This window comes from Carassius auratus, chromosome 25 (genome assembly GCF_003368295.1).
Source record: "Carassius auratus strain Wakin chromosome 25, ASM336829v1, whole genome shotgun sequence".
Lineage (NCBI taxonomy): Eukaryota > Metazoa > Chordata > Actinopteri > Cypriniformes > Cyprinidae > Carassius > Carassius auratus.
Window position 1 is genome coordinate 11,980,922 of NC_039267.1, and position 22,588 is coordinate 12,003,509.

Below are 22,588 nucleotides of genomic sequence, written 5' to 3' on the forward strand. Positions count from 1 at the left end.
AGTTTTAGGACATCGAGGGAACGAATTAGTAAATCGTGCGCACGCTTTAGGACATCGAGGGAATGAATTAGTAAATTGTGCGCACGCTTTAGGACATCGAGGGAACGAATTAGTAAATCGGGAGCACATTTTAGGACATCGAGGAAACGAATTAGTAAATCGTGCGCAAGTTTTAGGACATCGAGGGAACGAGTTAGTAAATCGTGCGCACGCTTTAGGACATCGAGGGAACGAATTAGTAAATCGAGGAAACAAATTAGTAGATAGCTAGATAGATAGATAGCTAGATAGAGTAACAAGGATATCACCGTACCTGTTTGACTCTTTGCCCTGTGGGACTGTCGGCGATGGTGAACCCAAAACCCTCTGTGCCTTTGGTTATAGTGAGACTCAGAAGTTCAGCAGCCACTTGAGCGCCGGTGGTTGCACCTGAGGAAGACGCCATGGAAACGCTGTCATCGGGTGGGGGTCCCGGTGTGGTCAGGGATGGAGGCTGAGAGCCGTCCAGGTGTGTGTCTCCAGGATGGGGATGCGGGGGAAGGCCCTCACCATGCTCGGGTACTAAGCGTCCAGTCAAAGACATGTACTCCATGTAATTTTCATAGTTGTTCCTTCCATTGAGCAGCAGCGGGTGATCCACTAGGCCCAAAGGGGGCATAGAGGAACTAGCGGAGGGGTCTTCTGGGTCATAAGGGAGAGGGTAACCTCGACACAGCACCAGGGTGACACTCTGTCCAATAGGGACAGACTGGAAAACCTTCACCACATCGGCATGGGTGGTGCCCAAAACACAGATGTCATTGATGTAGACGATCACATCACCTAATGAAGAAATAATGAACAAATGAGAGAACTAAACAAAATATGAAGCGTCATACTCTCAAGTGCATTATGTCATCACTTTCATATCTACCACTCTCTCAGAGCATATCCTGAAACTGGCTTAATTATTCAAGATATGTCATTACATTTTTGTACGGATTTAAGTCCTCTCCACACATACACAAAAGGTTTTATTGCATAAGTGCAGACACCAACCGAGTGAGCTATTAGCAATGCTGGCCGATAATGAGGCGTCTCAGTAATAAATGCAACCTGAGGCTTATTGAAACTATTGAAACAAGACAACTGTGTATGTGAGTGCGGAATAGAGCAGGACTTCTATAAAAGGACCCCCATCAAAAGGGGGATACGTATGCAAATAAAGCCACTGCCAGCATCACTATCTGTGAGGGCTTAGGGAAGTGATGTCATCTTCAGACCACACAGATGTGATACACTCCGAAAGTTAACACACGATCAAGGAAACGAAAAACTCATCCAGAAAGGTAGAGTTGCAGTGAGCACGCAAGTTTCCCATACTAGGTTAAGAGTTCCTCTACAAGGGAATAGAAAACTTATGAAAAAGCAGCAAATAAGCCTTCAGCGTCCGACTGTGATGACTCACTCAAAGATGCTCTTTCATCACCGAAAAACACACTGCGACAAGCGTGACCTTGCGCTAGCTCTACGCAAGCTATTAGGGACTGCTGTCAAGCGGTGACTACATAGATAATGATGTTTCCTAGCCCATGCACTGAGGGTTTTCTCCTGAGATCTGAGGTCACGGCTCAATGCTGCATATATATCGTTTAGTGTCTATGCATTAAAAGGGTTGCATACTTTTAAATTCATAATTCCAATCAGTCCGGTGAAGTAAGTATGGTTGGTGTGACAATCACTGGTAAAAAACAGAAAGGTGTCCCTGAAATTTTATATTATATTTATATAACTTATTTTTAGGTTTTATATATAAATATTAATTTAACAACTATTAATAGTTAATTGTTAATAATGATGTATTATATCATATTATATATAATTATATTGAAACATTATATTTTAAATAGTTATATAATACTATTAGTAAACATAATTGACTTACATTTCATTTAATACACTTATCTATTTTTTATATTATAGGAATAGTACATTATAAGGAATATTAATAAATCACTTTACATCAAAAAATGCATATTAAAATGTTATGTTCGAACACACACACATACAGTATATATATATATATATATATATATATATATATATACACACACACACACACACACACACATACACACACACACACTGAACAAGATTATAAACGCAACGCTTTTGTTTTTGTCCCCATTTTTCAAACTCAAAGATCTTAGACTTTATGTACACAAAAGGCCTATTTCTCTCAAATATTGTTCACAAATCTGTCTAAATCTGTGTTAGTGAGCACTTCTCCTTTGCCGAAATAATCCATCCACCTCACAGATGTGGCATAACAAGATGCTGATTAGAGAGCATGATTATTGCACTGGTGTGCAGGCTGGCCACAATAAAAGGCCACTCTAAAATGTGCAGTTTTATCACACAGCACAATGCCACAGATGTCGCAAGTTCTGAGGGAGCATGTATTTGGCATGCTGACTGCAGGAATGTCCACCAGAGCTATTCCCCATGAATTGAATGTTCATTTCTCTACCATAAGCCATCTCAAGAGGCATTACATCCAACCAGCCCCACACGCAGACCACGTGTAACCACACCAGCCCAGGACCTCCACATCCAGCATCTTCACCTCCAAGATCGTCTGAGACCTGCCACCCAGACAGCTGCTGCAACAATCTGTTTGCATAACCAAAGAATTTCTGCACAAACTGTATCAGGGAAGCTCATCTGCATGCTCGTCGTCCTCATCTGGGTCTCGACCTGACTGCAGTTCATTTTTATGGATGAATCCCGGTTTTCACTGTACAAGGCAGATGGCAGGCAGTGTGTATGGTGTCATGTGAGCGGTTTGCTGATGTCAACGTTGTGGATTGAGTGGCCCATGGTGGTGGTGGGGTTGTGGTATGGGCAGGCGTATGTTATGGACAACGAACACAGGTGTACTTTATCAATGGCATTTTGAATGCACAGAGATATAGTGACATGATCCTGAGACACATTGTTGTGCCATTCATCCAAGACCACGACCTCATGTTGCAGCATGATAATGCACGGCCCCTTGTTGCAAGGATCTGTACACAATTCCTGGGAGCTGAAAATATCCTAGTTCTTGCATGGCCAGCATACTCACTGGACATGTCAACCACTGAGCATGTTTGGGATGCTCTGGATGGATGTGTTCCAGTTCCTGCCAATATCCAGCAACTCTGCATAGCCATTGAAGAGGAGTGGACCAACATTCAACAGGCCACAATCAACAACCTGATCAACTCTATGCGAAGGAGATGTGTTGCACTGCGTGAGGCAAATGGTGGTCACACCAGATACTGACTGGTTTTCGGACCCCCCAATACAGCAAAACTACACATTTTAGAGTGGCCTTTTATTGTGGTAAGCCTAAGGAACACCTGTGCAATAATCATGCTGTCTAATCAGCATCTTGATATTAGAGCCCGACCGATATATCGGCCGGCCGATATTATCGGCCGATATGAGCTTATTGCATTTAAATCGGCATCGGCGTTTATAACGGCCGATGAATGATGAGAAACAGTCTCATGCTTTACTCATGTTATGAGTGTTGCATAGTTTACCCACCAGAGGGAGCTCTGCAGCTCCAGAGTTGACAACAGCGCCAGAAATCCACTAGCGAAGAAAGCGATCAGCCAAGCCAGCCACGGAGATTTTTTTTTCTGTTTTGACGGTGAGTCTGTCGTTCTTCATGTGAAATGATTTAGTTCATACACTGTATATACAATGATGTGGTAGTTCTAGCTAACGGTCCTATCATTATCACTTATAAATATTCTGTAACATCACTTACAGCCGCTAATGCATTGCTATATTAGATTAGCCATAGAGCTAATACCATGTTTATCAGTGGAAGAGTGCGAACGTTAATAAGAGGTCAAACTATAACTTTATCGTTTAACTTATTCTAAATATATCTGCAGTGTTTCCCACATAATGACCGGGTAACTGTGGCAGGGGGGCAATGACTAGAAGTTATGTTCAGCGTGCCTCGAAAAAACAACAGCTGTTATGTTATTGAATGAATTCATTAAAAATAGGTCATTGCACTTACATCAAATCACGATATGGACGAATATCTGTAAGTATTAAGCCGGAATAGTCTTTTTAAATATGAATCCTGCATGTTCTGCGTGTCTCTGTTAATGAATGGCGCAGAAGCGCCTCTTCATTCATTAAACACACGTAAGCGCATTAAGCTCGCGGTGAATTCAGCGTCTGCTGTCTCACTAAATAATCACGTGAACACATGAACAACATCTCCAGAACTGCTCTGACAGTCACTTCATGAGCATTTGACCGTTTGATTTAAGTAAAAGCAGCATCACATCACATACACAGAACTGTAAATGTACGCCAACCCGTCAAAATAAAAGTCCAGTTAAAGACTGTTGTTCAGCAGAATGTACAAAAGCCTATCATAGACTCGATTACTAAAATATTCGATAGCTACAGCCTTATGTTATTCTAACGCTAATATAGCTTCCTTTTTAGCAGGCCCCTTAAATGCTTGCTATTAACTTGATTGAAGGTGGTTCTTCTCAAAATTGACAGCGGTGTGTTCATGACACTAACGTTAACCATTCAGCTTCGACTAGATGCGTCAGAAATGATTAACCAGATAGGAAATGTAAATAAATGTGAGCTGAACAAGCGCTTTTTTTATTTTATTTATTTTTATTTTTTACAGATTGTTTCAAAGCAGCTTTAAAGACATAACAGGAAAATGTTGTAATATTGTTAAATAGAAGTAGGTAATAGGTAATACCTATTGGTTGACAAATAAAATATATATATATTTCTCATTTTTGCCTATGTAGGAGATCCCTGTTTATTATAATTCTAATTCTAATGATGACACGAGTAATGATACATGGTGATATTATTAATACACATGCTTATTCTTTCTCTGTCTCTTTCTGCCCTACAGATGGCTGAAAAAGGGCATGCTGTAGCAGCAAAGTGTGGGACTACTTCTGCAAATACTTTAACTTTAGTATTATAATTTATTTACAGAACACACACAGACTGTTAAAACCAGCTTCAACTGGAAGAAAGTAAAAGTGTTAAATGTTTAAAATCAGGCTGTTTTTTTTATCATTAAAAAATATATACTTTTGATGTGCAATTGTTTAGTCATTGAGACTATAATCTAAGGCTTTTTTTTTTTTTTTACATAATCTCTTCTGGAAAATGGTTTATACAGCCCACATACATAGAACAGGCAGATATTTTGCTATTGAATGTTGTGTAAGTGCAGTATATAGGAAATGGGTCTAATATCCAGTTTATTTTCAAAATCAAAATATCGGCTTATAAATCGGCTCTTTTCGAGTTAATATCGGCATCGGCATCGGCCCCCAAAAAACCATATCGGTCGGGCTCTACTTGATATGCCAAACCTGTGAGGTAAATGGATTATCTCAGCAAAGGAGAATTGCTCACTAACACAGATTTAGACAGATTTGTAAAATAATATTTGAGAGAAATGGGTCTTTTGTGTACATAGAAAAAAGTCTTAGATCTTTGAGTTCAGCTAATGAAAAATAGGAGCAAAAACAAAAGTGTTGCACTTATAATTTTGTTCAGTGTATATGCAAACATATTTTAATATGAATATTAAAAACTTCACATCAAAACAACTACATTCATTTACATTAAATGACCAAAATGCTAGAATACAAGCATAGAGATTAACACTGAACAAGAACACAGAAGAAGACAACATATATCCTGAAGTCTTGATTTCCTCGACCTTCTCACCTGTGTCCATCTTGCCATCTTGGGCTGCAGGTCCCTCAGGTATGACGCTCTTGACCTGTAGGAACTCGTCCGGCTCGTCCCCACCAATGATGGTGAAGCCGAATCCCATGTTGCTCTTCTGTAGCACCGTGGTGAGAAACGTCCCTTTGAGTTGTGTGGCGTCCCTCGTGAATGGAGGCTTTTCTGTAAAGACAAACACATATAAACAATCAGAGGAATACACGGCACAACGCACAGCCATCTCTACTGCATGGTCTTTGGTGCTTCGGTCAAGCTAAAGTGAGGTGAAAGTAGGGCACACCTAAGCAACCCGAAACCGAGAAACACCAATAAAACCAATTGGGTGAAGATGGAAATATGGGCCACAGAGAAAAGCAGTACCTCTATATATTGCGGGCAATGGCAGCGCCGATAGACCTTGACTTTGCATTTGCTGTTGCTGTTGCATCCTTCGTTTGGCCTCTAGGACGGGGTTCTCAAACTGTGTCCTTCTGTTAATGTGGCTGCGGGGCAGAACGAGCAGATATTTAAATCATGCTGGGACCCTCCCTCCCTCGGCACGCTTATTGAAGAGCATGACACGGATGCTTCGGGGTCAGATTCGACTAAAATTTGAAAGAAAAATTCTGAAAAACTTACTCAACATAGTAACTGCCATAAATAGGGTCGTCTATTTTCTCCCAGCCATATGGAAGTTCTGTAAAAAAAAAAAAAAAAAGAAAGAAAAAACAAAGAAAAAGAAAAAAAAGAAAATATGGTTGGCACCTCGTTGCAAATGTTGTTTATCCCTGTTGCATGTGTATTTAATGCAGTCTGGGTTCTATTTTCTGTTTCCCTGCATAGTTTTGTTTTAAAAACAACTGACATTTAAATGTGTGTATGTGTGTGTGTGTGTGTGTGTGTGTTTAAAATTTTCACATTTAAATTTTAATTGTTTCAGTTTTAGAGAAACAATAAAAATACACACATGTACATAATATTGACTAATTAAGTATACATACAATACATATGTATAAAATATAAACTATTATGAATATTAAAACATTAAATACATACATATGTATGTATTTAATATCAAATACCCAAAATATTTTAAAAGATTTCTGCAATGGAATGTAAAAAATAAAATAAAATAAAATACCACACAAAATTTAGAAATGTTTTTTTTTTGTCAACATGTTTATGTCAAAATACTACTATTATTAAAACATACTACTGTTACTAAAACTAAAACTGAAATAAAAATAAATGAACATTACACAAAAAATTTTTTTATTTATATATAAAACATATATAATTGATATATAAAACTACAAAAATTATAAAAATAAAAACATGAAGCTAATAAAAATGACAAAAGTTATTGGCTTTTGACATTTTTATGAGCTTTCATATTTTTATTTTTATAATTTTAAATTATTAAAATTATTAAATTAAAACTTAAAAATACCAAAATAGTCATTAAAAAAATTAATACTATAATAGTATAGAAATAATGCTAAAATAACAATGAGATTATTGAAATTAATGAGAAATATAGATCGATAGAGCATACACACACAACAATATAGTTATATAACTATATATTTTTTCTTAATTTCTTTTAACAATATTTATATTTGATATTTAGATATTTTATTTTTTATTCCTTTATTCTCATATTCTTTATTTGCTTAGTCTAATTTAAATAAAGTTAAATTTTATTATTTTAAAATTTTCTTTTTTTAATCATGCCTATGTAAAGCAACTGGAATTAGAAATGTTTATTACATGTGCTATATAAATAAAATTTCCTTGCCTTGATATTGCATTATTTAATCAGGCTTCAAGTGAAGTATAACCATAATTTCATATTCATAAATGATTACGACAATGGTTGAAAGGTATGAAACCTTCAGAAGCAACAAGCTTATAATTAGCTATTTAATGCACGTCACGAAGCATCAATGTCATGAAAACATTCCTCACACTTTTCATTATACTGAAGCCCAGTCCAGTAAATCAATAACCCCAGGGATGCCTGCAGTGTATGATAATACACTGTGCAAATCAGTCTAGACGTCTTTTAAAAACACATTTCCTGCGCATGCCAGAATTTGGCCTCTGTATCCCAAACAATCCAGCCGGCCGTTCACGCTGGCAGTCAGTGTGTAAAACAAAGCTTAATTAGGACACACAGCGGTAAGTGAGGGGAAGTCTGGCAGCCCGAAGGTTACAGCCAACATACTTTCATCCAATTCAATCCGCCTGTGAGACACAAAACAAATTAAAAGTCTGGCGAAATCACCATGACAACAAAGGGCTGTCATCACGTGCGGCATTCAAGATGCTTTTTCCTGTGTCTGCTGTTTTTCAGCCAAATTTGACGTTATTGAAACATCAAGAAGAAATGGGCTACATGCGCAAACTCACGCAGTAATTATCAAAAACATAGACAATGTGACATGCTGCAGTTTTTGCCACCGTTCTTCAAAACATGTAGATATACATGCAGATGAAGTCATCTATGCATGTGTGAATAAATGGTGTGCACAATACACGCACACGCACACAAACGCAAGGCTAAACCACCAAACAGTGCTTGAGGAACTACCTAAAAACCACTCATAGCAACCTAGCAACCATTTTGAACACCAACACCTAGCCACGTTCTAGCAATGTCCTAGTAATCATTCAGAATAACCAAGCCACAACCAAACAATGTCTTAAAATCATCTAGCAATCACCTGAAACGGCCTTACAATTACTCTGAATGCCCTAGAAACTTCCTAGCAACCAGTCAGAACACAACAGCAATTACTAAACAATGCATGATGAACTACCTAGCAAACACCATTTAGAATTCCCTAACAAACATAAAGCAATACCATAGCAACCATCAAACAATGCCCTAGCAACCCCTAAGAACTCCCTGACAACCACCAATCAATGCTCAAGCAACCACCAAACAATGCCCTAGCAACCTCTAAGAACTCCCTGACAACCACCAAACAATGCTCAAGCAACCGCTAAAACAATGCCCTAACAACCCCTCAGAACTCCCTGACAACTACCAAACAATGTTCAAGCAACTGCCCAATTATGCCTGAGCAACTCCTTAGAAGTAAGAGCACCTAGCAATTTTATTGTAATGCCCTGGCAACCACTCCAAACACTCTAACAAACCACCAAACAATGTCCTAGAAGTGCAAACTCATAGAAAGTCATATCAACCACAAAGAACACTGTAGCACACCTAAAACGACCATACATACTTTCAGAATACCTTAGAAACTGAGCAACCAATCAGAACATACTAGCAATGAACAAACAATGCTTGAGGAACTGCCTTGCACCTACCAATAAGAGTTTCTTGAGAACCATCCAACTATGCCCTGGTAACCATTAAGAACTCCCTAGCAACCATAACATCATAACAACATCCTAGCAATCACCAAGAACACAGTAACAATTGCCCAAAATGACCTCACAATCATTCAGAATATCCTAGAAACCATCTAGAAACATACTAGCAACTTCTCTGAACACCCTAACAATGACCAAACATCATAGAATGACCTATCAGCCAAGAACACTATAGTGATTACATAAAATTACCTCACAAGCATTCAAAATACCCTGGAAACCAAGCAACCAGTCAGGACATACTAGCAACCACCAAAAACTGCTTGAGGAACTACCCATCAACCACAAATTAGAACTCCCTGAAAACCATCAAACTATACCCAAGTAACCCATCAAACAATGTCCTAACAACCCCTAAGAACTCCCTGACAACCACAAAACAATGCCCTAGCAACCCCTCAGAACACACTAACAACAACCAAACAATGTCCTAAAAGTGTAAACTCAAAATGTTGTATCAACCACAAAGAACACCATAATTACATCAAATGAACTCACTAGCAGTCAGAATACCCTAGAAACAATCTAGCAACATTCAAGCAACCACTCTAAACACCCTAACAACCACCAAACCAATTTAATGTCCAATTAGTCACAAAGAACACAGTAGCAATCACCTGAAATGACCTTATAACTATTCAGAATATCCTAGAAACCACCTAGCAATATCAAAGCAACTCCTCAGAAGCCCCTGGCAACCCCAAGCAATGCCCTAGCAACCCTGCAGTAGTAAAAACACATATCCATGTTATTGTAATACCCTAACAACCACTCAGAACTCTGTAGAAACTCTCAAAAAATGCCCTAGCAAACCTTCAAAAGTAAGAACACCTAGCAATCTTATTGTAGCGCCCTAGCAACCACTCATAACTCCATAGCAACCTCCAAACAATGCCCCTAGCAACCCCACAGAAGTAAGAATCATAGAGTAGAATCATACAAGTAGATGCCTCATTAGAGACTGTTTCTATAGGCCGCAATATGTAAGCCATCCACCATTCACGGTCTGCGAACCCTCCAGCGGAAGTTAACTGTGTGCGTCCTCAACAGCAAGTTTTACACATGTATCGCTTTAAATATTCATTGATTTATTTTGGATGAACGACCTAAATGGTGGACTTATTAACCTCACAGAGCACCCTAGCAGTCACATAAAATGACCATCAACATTCAGAATACACTAGAAACCATTTAGAAACATCCTAGCAACCACCAAACAATGCCCCTGCAACCATTGAGAACATCCTGGTATTACAGTGGGCATTTTACATGGACAATGCTGCAATTGAAAAAAAAAAAAAAAAAAAAAAAAAATATATATATATATATATATATATATATATATATATATATATATTTTTTTTTTTTTTTTTTTTTTACATTTTTTGCTGTAACATTTTTCCTAACACACACTTTAGTGTGTTAAACAAGTAGGTTGTAAGTAAAAAAACAAGTAAACAAGCAAACAAAAGTCTACAGCCTCTACATTGACACATATAAAGAGGGTCTACAGACATGCCCTTAAAGCAGTTTTTTTACTTATACTGTGCAAAAGAAGCCATGCAGTGTTCAGATAATCATTAGTTGAGTGAATAGATGCTACACTGAACAGAACGTTGGGCCGGAGGAGGTAGGAGCAGGTGTGGCGACCAACGAGGTTCTCGCACCTCCCTAGGAGGGTTACAGCAATCAATTCCCTCCTACACACACACAGCAACCTGCTAAACTGCATTCGCTAACACTTGACCCTTCTCCTAACAATCAAATCCAGTCTCATATTAAGGGTTTACATTAAGAACAAACCTTTCCCAGGCTGTTATCCAAGAGGAAACAGGACGAGCCTCTTATGTGTGTCACATAACCGCTTTAACTCAGAGAGAAAGGCGAGTAACACACCAGATGGCAACACTTTCTTAATAGAAAAAAGTGAGAAGTGTGACATAACCTTGGCTTGAGTAACTGTAGTTTTCTTTTAAAGAACATATCTTGGTACGGAAAATTGGAGCAAAATGTTAAATATTTAATCTTACATATAATAGGTCATATTTATTACTTCTCTTTATAATGTATATTTGTTACTTAGAGGGAGGTGGAAACAACATGTTTTAAAAACTAAAAATGTATAATTTTATTAACATTTACTCAAAGTTCCTGCAGATTATTGCAAAATAGAAATGTAAAAAATTATGTTGGAAATTATTTATAAAAAACAACAAATATTGACAACAGAATATGGTGTCATGCTCTAATGCAGCCGTTTTAATAAATAAATTATAAACAACAAATAAATAATATATAAAATATTTGAATATATTACATACTGAAAATTACCGCAATATTGCAAACCACATTTAAAAATTTTATGAATTTAACATATGAGGTATATTCTATTTAATGTACTACAACCAGAAAAAAATTACAAATAATCATATTCAAAATGTTTGAAAATATTACTTCAAATATTACACTCAACGTTCCAACCATTCGCAACCTTGTACCCCAATAAGTTAAAACTTTTCATTCATAAATGTAACAAATTTTATTAGCTTCTATAAAGCTTAATAGATCAACTAAGCTTAATTAACTTTTTAATAATCAATACAATATAAATAATAATATAGAAAATATATCACCTACTCATCGATGCAATTTTTAAAATAAATATAATTCTATCAGTCTTAACAGATTAATAATTTACCATATTTGGAAAATAATTCGGAAACATCCATATTTTTAAAGAAAATTCTATATGTTTTTTATTTAGGATCTTTTGGACCCTTCGAGGTTTTAAGACAATTATCTAACCCAGACCACCTTAAATATATTTCCTCAAGCCTCCTTAAATCAATGGTCCTCCATCTGCAGTTGCCATGGCAACTATGGGAGAAGTCTCTTTTTCAGGTTCTTTCATTCACTGAGTGGCTTATGTACATTTGAGTGCATTCAATGCTCAAGTGTAAATATGAGAGTGTGCATATGTGCCGGATGCGCCTCAAAACCAACAAGCAGGGCTGGTTAATTAGCAAGCACAGAGTAAATTTTAGAGCGTGAGAACAATGGAAAAATTATTTCATTGTTGCTAAATTTATAAGGCAGGCAATCTAAATTACACCAGGAACTGATTTTGACGGCAAAATTAGGTAGACACGGACCGATCATCTTTTATCTAACCTTTGATGGGAATTTATGATAAAACTTTGCCGCCCCATGAGGATCATAAGCTAACAGACATCTGAAGTAAATTCTGAATCATGTACACGTCTGAACTTTGAAGACAGACGTGGATCAAATTTGCAGTGTACTGAGTGATTTCTTCGCAGCAGTTATTATTGAACATAATGGAAATCAATCATGATTATGTGTATAAGCTTACGTTGCTGCACAGACGAGCCCAAAATAAATAGATCTATGCCGTGCTACAGAGAGGGAGATTAGCAGTCATGTCACTGAGAGGAATTAAAAGGCCTGTGGAAAGAGATATTGATTTCTCTGGCCCCATTAAATTGCATTTTAATTCAACAGAGGGTTTCAAAGATGGTAGATTTGGGAACACAGAGTCACCATGCATGTTTAACAGTCTGGCTGTGAAGGAAACAAAAAAAAAATACAGGTTTTGAGCAAGCTGATGAATATATCACGCTGACTTGTGCTCTGTTTTTAGAGCACAGGTAATATGACAAGTGTGGATGAAGAAAAAAACATGAACAAAATAATGGTTGGCTGTAAAAATTAATAGATGACTTTATGGAATCATAGATGGATGGATGGATGAATGGATGAATAAATAAATGAATGGATGGAGAGTAGAATAATGCTGGTTAGATGGCTTTATGAGTACATTTATGAACAAAAAAATAATGAATCAATGGAAAGGATGATGAATGAAGGAAGGAATAAATAGCTTTTTGGTAAAATGAATGAATGAATGAATGGAGCATAGATCCTCAAACAATTGGTGACTGAATGAACAAACAAAACAGAAGAGAGAATAGATAGCATAGAAGATTAATGGATTAACAAACAAATGAATAAATGAACAATTTAATTAATGTGCAAATTGAATGAATGAATAGAGGACAGAAGATTAATGGACCAGTGGAGAAAGTCTAAAGAAATAAATTAATGAATGACTGCTTTATAGATGTATGAATGAATGAATGATTAGATGGATTTATGGAAGCATAGATGTATGTATGGATGGATGAATGAATGAATGGATGAATGAATGAATGAATGAATGAATGAATGAATGAATGAATAGATGGATTTATGGAAGCATAGATGGATGGATGGATGGATGGATGAATGAATGAATGATTAGATGGATTTATGGAAGCATAGATGGATGGATGGATGGATGGATGAATGAATGAATGATTAGATGGATTTATGGAAGCATAGATGTATGGATGGATGAATGAATGAATGAATGAATGAATGATTAGATGGATTTATGGAAGCATAGATGGATGGATGGATGGATGAATGAATGAATGAATGAATGAATGAATGAATGATTAGATGGATTTATGGAAGCATAGATGTATGTATGGATGAATGAATGAATGAATGAATGAATGAATGAATGATTAGATGGATTTATGGAAGCATAGATGGATGGTTGAATGAATGAACAAATTAATGAATGCATGAAGGGTACAAGGATGGATGTGTGAATGTAGATTAGATGGCTTTATGGACGGACGTATGAACAAAAAAATAATGAATGAATCGAAAGGAGGATAAATGAAGGAATAAATAGCTATTGTAGCTTTTCTTATCAAATGAATACATTAATGAATAAAGAAATGAATGGAGTATAGATTTTAAAAGGATTTGTGACTGAATGAACAAATGGACAGATGATGATGGATGGATGAATGGATGAACAAATGAATCAATAAATGAAAGAATGAATGATAGAAGATAGATAGCTAAAAGATGGATGAACAAAGGAATAAATACATAAATGAAGCAATATACGAATGAATGAATGAATAGAGAACAGGTGGCTTAATGGATGAACGAATGAACAAACTAACAAACCAATGGAGAAAGACTGAACAAATAAACTAATGAATGACTGGAATGGAAGAGGGGATGACTGCTTTAAAGATAAATATGTATATACATTTATGATCGAACAATTAAATAACTGAACAAGAAAACTAATGGAGGATATATACTTAAGGACGTGTGTATCAACAAAACAAATGAATAGAGGATCGAAGGATAGATGAATGGATAGATGGATGGCTGTATGACTAAACAAATGATTAAAAAAGCAAACAAAAGAATGGATGAGAGATATTTAAACAAACAAACAGAGGATGGATGACTGAACAAACAACAAATAAATCAATAAGTAAATGAATGAATAGAGGACAAATGGCCTAATGGATGAATAAAAAAAAAAAAAATGGGAGGAATGGATGGCTTAGCTATATGACTGAACAAATGATTGAACAAGCAAACAAATAAATGGAGGATAGATGCTTAGTAGACGAACGAATGAATGAATGGATGAATGAACAAACGAACGAACGAACGAATGAACGGACGGACAAACGAACGAATGAATGAATGAACGAAGTGACGGACGAATGAATGAATGGCTTTATAGATCAGTGGCTTTATGTCTGGTTGGACATATGGTTGAACGAACAAAAAAATAAACACGGATAAACAGCTAAATGTATACATCACTGCTGAATAAACACATTTTCAAACATCAAGATCTAATAGTTTGTCATTCTGGATATTTCATGAAAACAAAGCACACTCTGATCGTGTTCTGACATCACTAACAAACCCACAAAATGGAAACCTTCCCCTTTGGATTTCATGTTACAATCTTTCACATGTACATCTCCGGAGGGAAAATACAGGTAGAGGTCACGACATCTAATTTCTCCAAGCGTAAAAGAGAGCAACACACTCACACATGTGTTAACACACTCAAACACTCACCATCTTCATCACACTCCTCTGGGGGCTTGGCTTTCTTTGCTAGTCGTGGGTCGAGCCATGACGTCGTTTTGGTATTGTGACTGAAAAGAAAAAATATTGTTTAGCTACCATGATACGAATCAAAAGCGCTTCTATGTGTGTTTTGTCAGGCAAATGTTGGTACAAGCCTAACTATGAAATATATCCCAGATATCCCAGAAGGCCTCAGTCACAGTGGCTGGGGGTTTTTCCAGTTAACACAAAGACAATCAATACTTTTTTAATAAGTCCCTTGTTTCTCATTAAGGACAGATGGGAGGGAGACGAACATCTCTCTCTTGCTCTTAAGAACACTCTTCTCTCAGCTACTCTGGCAGAAACAGTTTTAGTGATTAATTTATCATCTTCATTCATGGCTCAGCAAAATCCAACGTGTCAGTTCATCCCTAAAGTGGTACCAAGTTATATATACTGAATAATAATTTTATTTAAAACGAAATAAAAAAAATGTAATACAAATTCACGTATTATTTATTCAAACAAGAATATTAAAACAAATGTTGTAATAGTATTGCAGATTTAAAATGTCAAAAGCAAAAATGACATTAGAATTTAAAAAGTTTCAATAATTCTGTAAAGCAGTTAATATTTATAAGATAAAAATCTTAATCTGCTTTGCTTGCGCGGTGGTCTTAAATGTTTTAAATTTGGTTAAAAATAAATAAATAAATTAATTAATAAGGCCTTTTTATTACCAGTTATTATTCTATATTATATTATACACTTAATTTGATATAAATATAAATTAAAATAATATTTTATATTTGTTATCTCATCCCTCTAGAATTAAACATTTTGGTAAAACTTTGCAAAAAGGTTAAGTTAACATTAACATGTTTACATCATTTAACATTAGTTAAGATTATTTCATGTAATGTATGAACTAGAGTTGGGGTACTCGAACTTGGACTCGGACTCGAGTCCGGACTCGAGTCCAATTTTGAAAGAACTCGGACTTGTCACGCACTCGGGTGAATTTGTACTCGGACTTGACACGGACTTGAACATTTTGGACTCGGAAAATATTCCGAGTACAGTCGAGTCCACGTCATGTGTAACAATAAAACCAGCATAAAATTGAAATGATAAATTAATGAACGTCTCCCCTTCTGTCATTTTACTGCACCACACCGGCAGGCAGAAGTCTCCTGCTTGCAGACGAAACACACGCACCTGGATATCAATGTGGATTAGTGATGGGAAGTTCGATTCTTTTCCGCGAACCGGTTCTTTTGGACGGTTTGATTCAATAAACCGGTTGAAAAAAAAAACAGTTCACCGGATACATAATCCATTGCGATGTATTTGTTATTAAATGAACTTACGTTTCGTCAGATTGCCCTTCATTAAAGCCCTCGGTTTACCCGCACTCATTACATTAGCACCAAATCAGTTCAGAATCAATCACCAAAAGAATCAGTTCGGTTCAGACGCGCTGTGAGTCAGTCGGCTTCATGCTGAATCACGAATGCGCAGTTTCATCAGCTCCTCGGTTCTCGAATCGGACGCGTCCGAAAGAAACGGTTTTTGGTTCAGTGTACTGATGATCTGGAAACTGATACAACCGGTTCTTGACTCGAGAACGAGAATCGCTTAAAACCCGGGTAGGAAAATCTGACAGGGTAGGATAAAATGTCAGGACACCGGCACATGCTGCAGTTCAGTATCATCAGCTGCTCTACTCGTGTCCATGTTCTGTTTACTACAAACTCAGTTTGTGAATCTGTCATCATTAACTATAAATACAGTACAGATATTTCATAAATCATCCCTTATTCATATTAAACATGGAGTCTTTAGAGTCTTAATTATTGTCCAACTTCCCTGAAAACCCCTTTGGCCCATACATAATCTACAATATACAGATTAGAAACATGTAGCCCCTATCTTAACAAAATACGTATATATATATATATATATATATATATATATATATATATATATATATATATATATATATATATATATATATATATAATTATTTTTTTTATATAGTTTTATTACACTTTCCGATGTTTAACAAAATACTTGAAAAATTACAAACATGCGCAGTATCATCAGTTCATCGGTTCTCAAATCGAAGACAACAAGAAATTCATAATGTCATCATTAAGGATCTCCTCATTGGCTGCACTTTACCTCTGTCAAATGTGGGGGAGAGGCATTAAATAACTGAAATGTCATCTTTAACTGGAGGACAATATAGTGTGATACAATAATAAAATAGGTTCATTTGTATTTTCATGCACTTGTAATACAATAAAACCTTTGAAACCTTTTTTGATAGGAAACTAGTTCTGTTGACATAAAATAAAAATGTTCAATGGCAATGACTAGATGTAACAGTGGTATTTTTTTTATTACATTTTTATATTGCCATTGGTTTAATGTGTTGAAAGGTTAAAATATTAATAGAATGCAAAAATGAACAATACCAATTTATAATCTTTTTTAATTTAATTACTTTCTGGACTCGGGCGGACTCGACTCGGACTCGGCCATTAAGAACTCGGACTTGAGTCCAACTCGGACCCTTTTGGACTCGGACTCGGACTTGGACTCGATGTTTGTGGACTTGGTCTTGACTCGTACTCGACAAAGGTGGACTCGGACCCAACTCTAGTATGAACTAACATTAACTAACAATGAGTAATATATTTGTTATTCATTAGCATTTATTAATCTTTCTTAACATTAGTTAATAAAAATACAACTGTTCAATGTTGGTTCATATGAGCTCAGGTGCATTAAACAATATGAACAATACAATTTTTGATTTTGAAAATGCATTAGTAAAGTTTCAAATTCACATAAAGTAAGATGAATAAATGTGTTATGTACTTCAGGCTAACTAATGTAATTAACTAATGTTAACAAATGAAAACTGAGTGTAAAGTGTAACTGATATTTTAAATCAAATTGACTTGTTTGAAATTATGAAAATATGAATTTACAATTAATATTTATATATTAATCAAATTATTTATATTAAGTTATTTTACATAATTCAATAAATTTCAGAGGCAATTACTTAAACTGAATACCATCAAAAGAATAAAAAAAACAAAATGATAATTTTAGCTACTGTACAATACTGTACTGAATGAGCTCAGTATTGCATACATTAATAATTCAGCTATCTGTAACGATCTTTAAAATAGGACACTGCAACAGGTAGCGTTCCATATGCTCAAACCTCTCTCATTATGAAGTGTGCTTTGAAGTGCAATTCACTCACTCTATGAAGTAAACTTCTCCTTTCTCAGTGTAGGCCATCTCCCAGTTATCTGGCAAAGGGCCCATTTCGTCATTCTCCTGGGAGTCCTGTGGGGACTTGGGGGCGTCTCCTTCCTCCTCAGGGGCATCTGTGGTGATGAGGGTGGGGGTCTCAGGTGGGCACGGCTGGAGAGGCACATCTCCAGAAGCGTCGGTGCTCTTGTCTTCGTGTTCGCTCGATTCTGTGAGGGAAAATAAAATGAATCATGACCTAGTTTGACAGTAGAGTGCCTTAAAGAATGGTACAAAGAGATACGAGTGCAGAAAACAAAGTAGGACCACATGATTATAACAATAATCATAATTCATGATTATTCCCTTGAAATTGTAATTGCGACTATTAATTACGATCATCACCATTTAAAATGAATGATGTTCACCATTGATTGATGCAACTGCATGCCTTATGCATATATGAAAATAAAAAAGTTGGAAACATCTTAACTGAAAAACTTTGTGCTTTTCTATAGAATTAAGCTTTAAATGTCAACTATACATCGGATTGGTTTCTTCTTTAAATTATAAAAAAGTAAAAATATGAATTGTATTGTAATTTCATAATAAAACTAAAATTAAAATAATAGGAAAAACCCTTAAGATAACATGTAGAAAGAAAAAAACACATAAGCACGCAGAATAACATAAGTGGACTTTGAACGATAAATTACTGCTTTGAACAATTGCGTAATTGTGGCATCCATAATTTTTATCCTAAGAGTAGTTTAGGCCATCCACCTATTTTTATGCACATTCAGCAATATTGGTTGGAAACAGCAAAGATGCGCGAAAATTATAAAAATGCGCACAATTGAGTAGAATAAATTTTTTATTTAATGTGCAGAAGCTATGATGGAAACACATTTACTGAATAAATTTCACCATGCGCATCGAAACAGGCATGTGAATTTGTACGATTTGGGATGGGAAAACTGATCTTGTTGCACAACATCTGCTGTCCTCAAAGTATTTCTGTATAATTGTCTGACACGACTGTGTTCCCGAAAAACTGTCAATGACAGTAATGACAGCATTTATTGTGTTTCGTCTGCTCGCTCTGACGCTTTTCGTCTTTTATTAAGTGGCTTCTACTACTTTTCAGTATAATAGAAGTTTTATAGCAGTTTTTAGTAATATTTAGTACCAGTTTATCAGAAAGTTATGAATTTGTTCTCTTTGACTCGTTAGATGGAAACTGTGTTTTATTCGCAATATTCCAGTTTTGCGCATAAGTTAAACTCGCATCTTTGAATGGAAATGTAACTACTGTTAAAATTAATTCTTACTAAAAAGCCTAACCAGTATAACTCATCAGCTCATTATGATTCAAAACCTCATCTTGGAGTTACGTAACAACTGAAAACATCTTTCATTAGAAATGAGTCGAAGCGGGTCAGTACTATCGCAGTAACAGTGGTAGGTGGAAACCTGGTGTGATGGCGATGCCGTTGCCATTAATGACTGGGCTCTCTTCCTCCTCCTCTTCTGGTGGCTCAATGCTGTCCTTCTCCATGTTGCTGACGGACTTATTCCTCTTTCTTTTTCCCTCTGCACTTGGTCGGGCACCGGGTAAGAGTTGGTCCGTCACATTAAACAGCATCGGCGTGGGTTCGGCAGGAGGCTTTGGCGTGCCATAGAAGTTATCTAGAAACAACACATTTTGGGATTTAATCTAGGAAAAATTGCTCAAGCAACTACTTTGCATGCATAAAGGTGAAGTCTGACTTGAAGTAATATTTTTTCCTGTGTGATGTTTGCCGTTACGGCACCCTCGTTCACCGGCGACTAAATCGTTTCATTCGAGATTGAAAAGAAATCATGTGCATCCAGGGAAATCTGTTTAATGATTAAAAACTGAGCTCCTGTGTGGTTACGGCACAGGCTTTATGAATTCATTTGCAGGTCTGTGGGGATGGAAACTGAAGAGGTGAAGATCATCGATTCATTTAAATTACACCTTGTGACCCAGAATTATAGACTAGGAGTGGACTAACTTCAATCCAACAAAACCACAAGGAATCTATAAAATCAATATACAGTACCTATACACTGTGCTGACTTCTATTTAAATATCCTGTCAAATTAAAAACTTGAATAGCTTTTACTGCGCTGATGTGAACCATGATTTCATGCTAGCTATAACTCGGAGACAGATGGTTCATTCTCTTCTAGAGAGCATTTAATTGGACAAATATTTGCATGCACAATTTTTCTTCTTATTTCATGCAGAAAGTCTTGTTTGCTCATCATTGAAAATACAGATGAAAAAAAAAACAAGTTTTATATTATGAAATAGACTTATTATCAATTAAAATATCTGTTTTCTGTTTTAATATAATTTAATATGTAATTTATTTCTGTGATGCAAAATTTAATTTTCAGCAACGTTACTTCAGTCTTCAGTGTAACATGATCCTTCAGAAATCATTGTATCATGCTGTTTTCCCACTCAAGATTATCAATGTTAAAAACATTTAATATTTTAGTGAAAAACCTTGATACATTTATTTCAGAAATGTTTGATTAATATAAAGTAAAAAAAAATCAAATATCTTTTTTAACATTATTAGTGTCTTTATTGTCAATATATTTTGATGAATTTAATGTATCCTTGCTGAATAAAAGTATTAATTTCTTTACAAAAACTACTTGAGCAGTAGTGTATCTGCTAAATGTTAATTTTGCCACCTTTAAAAAATTTCATGTTACTAATTATTGTTATTATTTTTTAAGATTTATTTTTGGCCTTTTCGCCTTTATTTTGATAGGAAGGTAAGTACTGACAGGATGTGAAATGGGAGTGTAAGCGAGGTACGGGGTCAGGAAACGTCCACGAGCTGGGATTCGAACTCGGGACGCCCATAGCGCAGCAGCTTTATATGTTGGCGCGCTGCCACGAGGCTATTGGCACTGACTTAAATGTAAAAATGTTTAAAAAAAAAAGTTTTTAAACGCTAGAAGTGAATTAAGGCATCACAATATTAGAATGAACAGTATATATATATATATATATATATATATATATATATATATATATATATATATATATATATATATATATATATAGGTTCTGGCTAAAGGATACATTAAACGGTTCTATCAAATTATTAAGATTAAATTTAAGTGAGTATTAGATGACTGCACAGTTAATCTAAAAATAAGGGAGACTGCCCCTAATATTCCCTAATAATTGATATGATTCCCATTAAATGTAATTTTTTGAAGCTGTAAAATGCAACTGTGGCGAGTGGGGCGGGGCCGAGAGACGTGGGAACGAGGAGTGAGGCCAGGTGTAGTGATTGGAGATGAGCTACACCTGAGCCCCACCGCTAGTATCGAGTCCCACGTAGGAGATGGAAGGATATAAAGCTGGAGTGACGACCGTGAAGGACGAGAGAGGACCAGGCCTGGGACATTATTTTATGTGTTTGCTTTTAATTTATGCGCGTCAGTCGCCCGTGAGGGGCTGACGCGCTGTTTTGTGTTTATTTTTGGATATTAAAGTGTTTTTGATTGTGCGCCGGTTCCCGCCTCCTTCTTCCCGATGAATATGGAGATTTGCATATCGTTACAGCAACTTTCTTCACTGATTTATGAAGAAACATAAAAAAAAATTCTATATTACATATTTGTCTTCCTCTGCCATTTATCTCAATGTCTGTCATTAAGTTGTCTCTCACTGAAGCTGTTATGATGCTGTGCCTCACAGATTCATGGGAAGGATCTTCCTCGCCTCATAAAGAGAAAAGAAACCTGCGTCTGAAAGTAGTCCACACACCTCAGTGTCGGCTCTCAAGAGAACGAACTGCACTCGTTCTGAATACCTCTGCTCAATGTCAAAGATACACGCTCCTTCATGTGGTAACATGGAGAAAATTTACGAAAATTCATATTCCAGGCCACAATAGCGTAACAGGTGTTTTCTAAGCTTTTATTTGGAGAGGTAATGATTTATTGAGATGTGAGAGGTTTAAAAGTGTTTTTCACTTACCTTCGTATGTTCCACTTTCTAACAAAGCCCCACTTTTCTCTAATTCCATAAAGCGTTCAATGCTCACAAAGTTGTAGTCCACACCTGGGACCTCCCCCTCTTTGGGCTGTCTCGTTGTGCCTGCAGGCAAAAAAAATAAAA

At 36.1% G+C, this 22,588-nt stretch overlaps 1 protein-coding gene across 9 annotated transcripts in view; it reads right to left on the reverse strand.

The window, feature by feature from the left end:
- The window catches only part of magi2b (membrane associated guanylate kinase, WW and PDZ domain containing 2b), an 81,580-nt gene that overhangs the window by 21,663 nt on the left and 37,329 nt on the right, over window positions 1-22,588 (reverse strand). For 8 of the 9 annotated variants that reach the window (XM_026202642.1, XM_026202643.1, XM_026202645.1 and 5 more), the window contains 8 exons: window positions 22,448-22,567; window positions 19,885-20,100; window positions 18,422-18,641; window positions 15,145-15,224; window positions 6,409-6,466; window positions 6,151-6,272; window positions 5,770-5,952; window positions 314-822 (listed from right to left, as the gene is read on the reverse strand). In XM_026202642.1, the coding sequence (XP_026058427.1) occupies window positions 314-822; window positions 5,770-5,952; window positions 6,151-6,272; window positions 6,409-6,466; window positions 15,145-15,224; window positions 18,422-18,641; window positions 19,885-20,100; window positions 22,448-22,567 (1,508 nt within the window). The remainder of the gene's footprint in view (window positions 1-313; window positions 823-5,769; window positions 5,953-6,150; window positions 6,273-6,408; window positions 6,467-15,144; window positions 15,225-18,421; window positions 18,642-19,884; window positions 20,101-22,447; window positions 22,568-22,588) is intronic. The other variant, XM_026202646.1, reaches the window with a different exon arrangement.